The sequence below is a fragment of the Simochromis diagramma genome, unplaced genomic scaffold, assembly GCF_900408965.1.
Source record: "Simochromis diagramma unplaced genomic scaffold, fSimDia1.1 OVJJ01000802.1, whole genome shotgun sequence".
Lineage (NCBI taxonomy): Eukaryota > Metazoa > Chordata > Actinopteri > Cichliformes > Cichlidae > Simochromis > Simochromis diagramma.
Genome location: NW_024387492.1, coordinates 4,601,236 through 4,609,848, shown reverse-complemented (window position 1 = coordinate 4,609,848; position 8,613 = coordinate 4,601,236). Strand labels below are relative to the sequence as shown.

Below are 8,613 nucleotides of genomic sequence, written 5' to 3'. Positions count from 1 at the left end.
TTATTTCAACAGAAATCACACCACAACTGAGTCCTGTTATAGTGGCTTTATTCAGTCAAGTAGCCACACTAACTGCAGCACTAACAGTTTCATACTATAAATGCCATCGTAATGGTTAATAAAGAATATATTTGACATGAAATATATTTAACCCATGACCAATACTATGACAGTACAGTATAAAACTGTGAACTTTAATTTGACACGCACACTAATCTCCACATTGGACAGTATACAGCAGGGTACACTGATCATGTAAAAAAGCAAGTGCTGCAACCATTATGTCAGTTTCACTGAAGTGAGGAAATGTCTGTGTCCATGTTCTCATGTAGGCTTTTGCCTATTCACATATTGAACCGATGAAGCTAATGAAACACACAGGGGATAACAGTGGAAGACATTTGCTGTAACTACTCGGCGTCAGAATCGCTGATCTTTGTGCTTTCACGGCACTCAACGGATCATGAAAAAGGACTAGCCACTATGAAGTCATGATCCCACTGCTCTGTACAGGAAGTGAGGAGAAAAATGGGTTCAAAAAAATACGCAATAAACCAATGTACAGATTCACAGCATCACTGATTAAGTCCATTTTTTATCTTCACTTCTAAAGAGGTAAATTGTGACCGGTATTTGTTTTAACTTTGTAAATCCTGACATTCGTTTTCTTTGCTGCCCAGTCACTAAGTAATCATCCTCAGTATGAACATTTGACCAATCAAAAGATATCGTAACCACTTCCAATCCCTCGTTGGGCTTCTTAAGGCATGTAAGAAGTCTCTGAAGGTTAGATGCACTGTCAGTTTAGCTTAGCGTCCCATGGTTGGCATTGTGACAGCCGGGCTTGTCAGAGTGGCATCCTCAGCCTTCCACTGCGACGTAATAGTCTTGATCTGAGTGTAGAATTGGATGCCCTAGTGGTAAAGTGATAACAGATATGTCAGTGAGCTATCTAGCACATGACAAAGTGTCTGCATTGGCATTGTGCTCTTTCAATACTTCAGTGGAGGGAACAGCAATGATCTGAGGGGATAATAAACTACTTCTGCTATTTACCTGCTTGCCATAGAAGTTGGTATCTCCCCTGAATGAACCTCTGGAGCCAGTGAAGGAGAACATGGGGAGTGGGACGGGGATGGGCACATTCACACCAATCTATAAAAACGCACGTGTGGATTATGAAAACACAAATCTACTGCAGGCTAGAAATACAACAATGATCAAAGCATAATTTGTTTAATTTGGCCAGCTTACAAAGGGAGTAAGGCCTGGTGTTTAAAATCCAAGATCAACATACAGTTTCAATAAAAACAGACCCGTGAATATACATTTAAGGAGCCTATCAGCACCACTGGACTAGCATTCAATTATCAGCCAGTCCAAAAATGAACTACAACTTGGCTCCTGCTGCACTAATCCACACATTTGGGATTCGTCCATGTTTTAATGCATTGGCAGGTAATATATGACATAGTTTCAGCTGGCAGTGTAAAACCAGCTTCACTCCAATAAAAACATTCCCACTTCACATGTCTGCTTTACTTTTTCAGAAATAAAGCGCCTCCCACGCAAACCCGCTTACTCATCCAAGGCTCAAACAGGTGACTCACCGTGGCCTGAAATACCACAAAGGTGGCCGGTTAACACGCTTGTTTGAAACTATATCTTCGGCAAACAAAGAGCTTCATGTTTTAAAGTCTCTCACCTGGCCGACGTCCACCTCGTGTGTGTATTTGCGAGCTGTGGCTCCATTGGTGGTAAAGATGGCCGTGCCGTTACCGTAAGGGTTTCGGTTGATTAAAGAAATGGCTTCGTCCAGGCTGTCGGCCTCCAGGACAACAAGGACCGGTCCAAAGATCTCTTCTTTGTAACATTTCATGTTGGGCTGAAAAGAACAGCAGAGGGAAAACGATCAGGACTTCAAACTCTACAAAGGAATTCTTAACAGAACAAAGCACGAGCAGGTTTGTGTCGGGGAAGCAAGGTGAAAAACTGCTTTAAATGCATTTCACAGCACTTACAGCTACTTTCTATTTTAAGGTCAGCTTTGTGTGACACTCAACACTTATAACCAGAAACCAGAACGGATCGGGGGGGGGGGACTCTCATGCTGAGAGGGCTGATTGTTGAAGATTCAAACTTTCAGGCTTACGAATAAAAACATTTTTAAATCTACCTTTTAAAGCCAAAAATCTGAATTTTCACTGAGGTCTGTTCTAAAGATGTGCTCAGCAGGAGGGGAAAATCAAAATCTGTGGTCACATTCAAGGAGATGAGGACTGATTTTGTTTCATTTCCAACAACCCTAATCAAAGACACTGAACTGATTGAAGCGATCATTTATTTTTGCCTCAGATAATTACAGCACCTACCAAAAACAAAAGAAAGTTATTACATTAAAACATTCTAGACAGTTTAGTTTAACATTACTTTAATAGCATCTGACCCAAATTAAAAGTTCTCAGCTCACCATAACACCAGCTAAGATGGTAGGTCCTACAAAGTTTCCATTTTCATATCCTTTGACTTTAACATTTCTCCCGTCCAGCAGCAGCTTGGCACCTTCATCAACCCCACTCTGGATCAGAGACTCTACCCTGGCTTTGGCTTCTGGGGTGATCAAGGGACCCACATCTGCCCCAGGCTGATCACCTAAAACACACATTTTGACGTGTAAGAAAAACGGCAGTATGCATGCCAACTGACGTAATTAATTAATTAATTAATTTTTCATGGTGATACGGTTACACAACAAGTTACCTGAGTTTACGCGGAGCGATTTAGAGCGCTGCACCAGCTCTGGGAGCCATTCACGAGACTCCCCAACAAAAATAGCAGTGGAGAGAGCCATGCAGCGCTGGCCAGCTGCTCCAAAAGCAGCGCCCACTAACTGGTTGATGGTGTTCTCTTTGTTGGCATCAGGCATCACCACACCATGGTTCTTGGCACCCTAAATGCAATATGTAGGACACAAAATCTGTATGATTTCACTCCAAAAGAGTGCAGAACATCAAACAGAGACATAAGAGCGCTAATCACATATGCTACAAATCCCAGTGACTGACAGCAGAGGATTTAATCACTGTCTTGGTAACAGCAACAGGAAATAGACCACTACCCATTTTCATTCATATTAGTAATAACAATTTTTACAAATAGTCTAAAAAAATAAATGAATAAATAAAACTAAGTTCCATCAGGATTTCCCAGACACGGACTTACTACAGGTGAGATCTGGCAGGTATGTTTCCCAGCTCAAGACCAACATACCTGCAATCCACCCGACTATTTCTTTATTTTTGCAAATAATTGTTAATTTTTCTTCCCAGATGGCACAACAGACTTACTATTAGGTGCGCTTTTTGCTCTTATTTTGCTGCTCTTGTGTCAGTCAAGGACTTGATTCACAGGCGTCGCTCTACATACTCAAGCGCCACTCTAACCAGCACAAGAAGCTGGTTTAAATCTTGTTACACCAAAGTCACCCAGCTTCAGAGCAGGACAAGGACTACAGCTGCCAGCTGCTGTCCAAAGCAATTAAGAGTTGGACTTCAACCAAGGACAAAGACCTGACTGGAGAGGCAGCTGATTCTTGCCCCATTATTTACTGTCACCATGTGCCATCTAAACACTGCCAGTGTAAGAAGAGCATATTCGGTCTGTGAATACCATGTTGGACTGCACTCTCTTGCCATTCTTTGAGCCCCGCTCGTAGATGTACTCTCCAGCCTGGTTGGAGCCCACAAAACTGATGGCTTTGATGGCTGGGTGGTCACAGATGAAGTTTACCGCTGCACAAACAAGGAAAAAAGTCAATATTTTCTGTTCTTCTGTGTCACACCCTCAGGGCACAATATACGAGCACTGATACGGAGATTCAAATTCTCCTGCTTCAACAATGCCTGTAGATTACTTACAGATATTTGCTGCACAGTTTATGGAAATATCTTATCTACATATTGCCAGAAGGGTATATGATTAATGTTTGACTCATCCTTGGACCTTTCTCTATTGTTTATGACACACACAGACTGTGAGCTCCTCAATGAGCAGGGAATTACGCACTCACCTGCATGCTGTCCGTGGATTATGTTGAGTGTACCATCTGGTGCTCCGGCATCCTGGAGCATTTTGGCCAAAAGCATGGTGCAGCCTGGGACTCGCTCAGAGGGCTTCATCAGGTAGGTGTTGCCGCACACCATCCCGACAGGGAACATCCACAGAGGAATCATGGCGGGGAAGTTGAAAGGGGCGATGCCGGCACACACTCCGATGGGCAGGCGGTAGGTGTAGGTGTCCATGTCCTTGGTGATGGAGGGTAAGGTTTCCCCCAGCATGAGGGATGTAATGCTGCAGGCGTGTTCAACCACCTCTGAGGAATGAGCAAGAAAAGGATTTAGGAAGTCAGCCAATAACAAAGTGCCTAGATAAGCAATCTGAAATAACACACACACAGTTAACTGATGAGTCCATTATTGAAATTTACACATTTGCCTCTTAAGATTAAAAAAAGAAAAGCCTGCCAGCTCCATTTCCCATGAAAAAACTGTAATAAAACTTGTATTTCAAGCACCATTAGCCCCGGTACTTGCAGCGCACCTGCACATGTAGCCTGTCTTTCAGCTGATAATAGAAAAGTTAGCCTGCCAGAATAATTTAGGCACCCTGAAACTGGGATCAACACCAAGAACAAAAAAAGGAAACAAAAAAAAATTACTTGGCAGCTGCTTGTTGTAATAAACAAAAATTAATTCCTTCGTCTGCAACCGCACACAGCCCTTAATTTCCAAACATGATTCCCGTTGATGCAAGGCTGCCAGAATGAACGAGTGCACCTCAGCAAAGGAAGCTGCATAATTATCTTTAAATAGAGTGCAGCTAAAAGCATAGTGTGGAAAGTGTTTTACAGAAGACAGGAACACACTTTAACATCAGGAGTTATTATTGTACTGCTGCAAAAGCATTGCAGCCTTTTTCTTCTTGGAACTAAAGCCTTATTAAAAGCGGTTAAAGCCTCTAATATGGCCCAACTATTACTACTGTCCACTTTTAAATTAAAGCTCAATGTCCCTTTTTGCATAGAGTGTTGACTGTTGTATAAACTGCTTCACTTGAGGAATTTGATCTTATCTATATCTACAGCAGGACTAATCTAATCAGGACGCCAAAGACTAAAAGGAAGACTAAAAGTCGAGTCAATGCGTTACTTACGCAGTCCTCTAAATACGTCTCCCTCTGCATCAGCCAGAGTTTTGCCCTGTTCCAAAGTGATGATCTTAGCCAGCTCTTTCTGAAATGTTAGAAGAAGAATTTAGAGAGAATTATTTCAACAAAATCAATAAATTATTTTGACATATATGTGACCCATCTCCCTACAATGTTGTCCTTGATGAGCTGTTGGTAGCGCAGGAAGATCTGCTGCCGGCTGAGGATGGAGGTCTCGGACCAGGAGCGAAAGGCTCTGGAGCAGGAGTCCACAGCTGCCAGCATCTCCTCCTGTGTAGCTTTAGGAACACGTCCCACCACTTCATTAGTGGCCTGCAGAACAGGACACGGTCCATAAAGACAATCAGGCAAGCAAACTGAGAGCAGGGGAAGTCATTATTTGCATGTGCATCATTTCATTAATATTAATAACAAAAAACATTTATTTTTATCCTTATGCGGTGGAAGTAGATGAATATCTTTTCATGCTACAATCGCTCATCACTGTTTTGCAAGAGGCTAGTATCTGACAAGCTATGCACTAGTCTCGTCTCTTGGAGGATATAAAACATGACGGGTTGTGTAGACTGGGCTCAGATTTCTGTCGTTTTACATATTAGGCAATTAAAATTTGACAAATCAGGACTTATTTATTCCATCCAATATTCACAAGTTACTACAACAAATTTTACACTGTATACTTGCAGCCAGATCGCATTACTCCAGCCTCTGTGCAGGTTGGGCACAGTTCATCTATGAATACTTACAGGGTTGTGGATGTCAAGCCACTCAGACGTGTTGGACTCGACAAACTTGCCATCGATGAACAGCTTGGTGGTGGGCTAGAAGATCAAAGAAGCATATGATTCAATCTGGATGCATCAGTCGCCATCGCATCCATTCATCACCACAACATATGCAGTTATTTTCCAAGGCATTTTGCTCTACTTCACTTTGCATGCACTCAGCTGTGTTACAGGTTCATTTTGAATTGTTTAATTTAAGTTTGCCTCAGACATTTCCAAGCAAAGCTGTACATCTTCCATGCTACATTACCCGTGTTCCAATCCCATTCCTCCTCCTAACTCAAGATAGATTTTTAGTATACAGTGCGTATGCACTGGAAAAGTCAAGGTCTATATCCATTAGCACTGCAGCAGTCGACTGACAGAAAAATAGACAGCTTCAGTTTGAGCAAAAAAAAGAAAAAATAACACCGGGAATCTATTAAACTTTAACATATATAAAATGTGCAAGAGTCCTGAGCCACTTTTCTTTATATTTTGCTACCGAAGAGACATATTTATTTATTTATTCATTTTATTGGATTTTTTTAGAATAGTCTTGAGAAATAGTTCTCCAGGCTTTTTGAAACTCTTACAAAGTTTTTCTTTATACACTGGCTACAGTCCAGTCCTTCCAGAAGAATGTTACTCGTAGCCTGTTACAAAAACACATCATTTGTTCCCACTTCTGTAGTTGAGTCAATGAAAAACTGCTAAAAACTGGCATCAAATAGTATTTTTGCACCTACAAGGTGATTCTTAAAGAGCCATTAGCCCAAAACGTCTCATATCTTGGCATGTTGTGCACTGTTCCCTTGAAAAAATTAGAGGAAACTCAACAACTGAAAGACAAAAGAATAAGTGGCAGGCCTAAACATTATCTACAGCAGTAGATGAACAGTATCTGAAAGTCATGTCCTTAAGAAACAGGAAAAGTACCATCAGGGTTTGTTCCACTATTCAACACTGGAAAGCTTTGGATTGGCAAAAGCTTAATTTTTCAGCATGACAATGATCCCATATACACTGCCAATATAGTAAAAGTTAGAAAGGTTAGGAAGAAAAAGCCCGCAAACACACACCTACACACAATGGAACACCACCAGTCATGGACTGGCTTCCCCAGAGCCCGGCCTCAGCATTATTGAAGCAGTGTGGGATTGTCTTGACAGAGAACAGAATAAAAGGTAGCCAACATCCAAAGAAGAGCTTTGATGTCGTTCAAGAAGCCTAGAGAACTATTCATGAAGACTACTTAAAGAAATTACAAGAAAGCTGCCTAAGAGAGTTCAGGCTGTGTTAAAGAATAAAGGGGATCAAATATTGACCTCCATGTACACCGAGCCAACCACTCTCCTGAAGTGATATATTGTTAATGATGACTTGCAACACAATGCTCCTTGCTGCAAAATACATTTAAAAGTAATTATAACTTCCCTCTCTGCAGTTTTCCCACTTTGCATTTTCATCTATGGGGTGGACTGCATCCTTTAACGGGCCATTTGACATTGATGTCTTAAAAGCTAATATTCAAAGCTGCAGTGCAAACAGCTGTAAAAATTGATGTCTCTGACTGGATGTGATGGATATACTTTTGACTGAGATTTCAAACACTAGCCAAAAAAATATTGAAAACATGCACAATAAACATAATCAAAGAAATTAATGTTGTAATGAGCAAAGAAACTGCCTCTTTTGAGGTTTTGGTGGAAGGCTTCGGAATTTAGTCTGACATCCTGTGCTTTCTTAGCAAAGACTCACTTCGAAGTGATAAATAAAATCATTTAGAAATTATGTTAATTCAATCAGAAAAACTTAACCAAAATACACACACACATATGTTTTTCCAATAACGCAAATATTACTCTGTTATAAACAAATGTCATGCTGTAACACAATCTGACAAAAGTAAACAAGCATACTCTTCTGACAATCAGAAGAGACGGCCCTTAGCGCATAACACGGCACCACTACTAAGCTATAAAAGGTCCTGAGTGATGGCTCTTACCACTGAGGAGGATGAGTAGCACATACGACCCAGCTGGAGGGGGGCCTGTGAGAAATGACATATCAGACCATTATTTAGAGCTTTTAAATCACTGTCTGTGCAAGGTCTCAAGAGGCACGTCTGAATGATCCACTGACGTTTCATATATGTCCACGTGATGTAAATAAAGCCTGTTGTTAGCTAACCAATCACTTAATATATTGTCATGTACTTGCAAAAAGGAGGAGTGGACTGTGTACAACGTGTGACTTTGCTAGCTAACAGCGCAGGTTGTTAGCCGAGTTTGGTGCATAAACACTGAACCAAACAAACAGTTGTATATTGCACGTTCATTATCTTACTCTACCTTCTTATTTAAAAGGGATCGGAGAATTGCCGTCATTGTGGAGAGTGCAGTGCTTTTTTTCCTGCTCCGAAGCCCTTCAACCGACCCAGGAGACGTTGGAGTGCAAAGAGAACTTGAGCTTGAGAAAGGTTCCAGAGGGCAGAGCGGTGAATACGAAGCTGCGCTTTTCGCCGATCTACAACCTGTCCCTGGTGTGGATGTGAACGAGGAGAACCAATGCGGATAATGTGTGGATCAACGAAAACTGCGCGCGCAACCATTCGTTGATT

General features: G+C 41.5%; 1 protein-coding gene across 1 annotated transcript; it reads right to left on the bottom strand.

The window, feature by feature from the left end:
- Positions 1-31: 31 nt before the first annotated feature.
- On the bottom strand, positions 32-8,505 carry LOC120725447 (methylmalonate-semialdehyde dehydrogenase [acylating], mitochondrial-like). The gene is made up of 12 exons (XM_040018358.1): positions 8,345-8,505; positions 7,999-8,043; positions 5,973-6,047; positions 5,377-5,538; positions 5,212-5,290; positions 4,070-4,372; positions 3,670-3,791; positions 2,761-2,950; positions 2,471-2,652; positions 1,706-1,885; positions 1,057-1,155; positions 32-914 (listed from the first exon to the last, which is right to left on the bottom strand). The coding sequence occupies exons 1-12, from the start codon at positions 8,378-8,380 to the stop codon at positions 810-812; spliced, it is 1,578 nt and encodes a 525-aa protein (XP_039874292.1). The 5' UTR covers positions 8,381-8,505; the 3' UTR covers positions 32-809.
- Positions 8,506-8,613: the final 108 nt, after the last annotated feature.

What these genes read in the sequence shown, in the direction of transcription:
- LOC120725447 (XM_040018358.1), bottom strand. Translation starts at nt 8,380, where the DNA reads ATGACGGCAATTCTCCGATCCCTTTTAAATAAGAAG. An exon ending in GATCCCTTTTAAATAAGAAG is followed by an intron (nt 8,044 to 8,344) that starts GTAGAGTAAGAT and finishes CATTTCTCACAG; the next exon opens with GCCCCCCTCCAGCTGGGTCG. An exon ending in AGAGAGTGCAGTCCAACATG is followed by an intron (nt 2,951 to 3,669) that starts GTATTCACAGAC and finishes TATTGCATTTAG; the next exon opens with GGTGCCAAGAACCATGGTGT.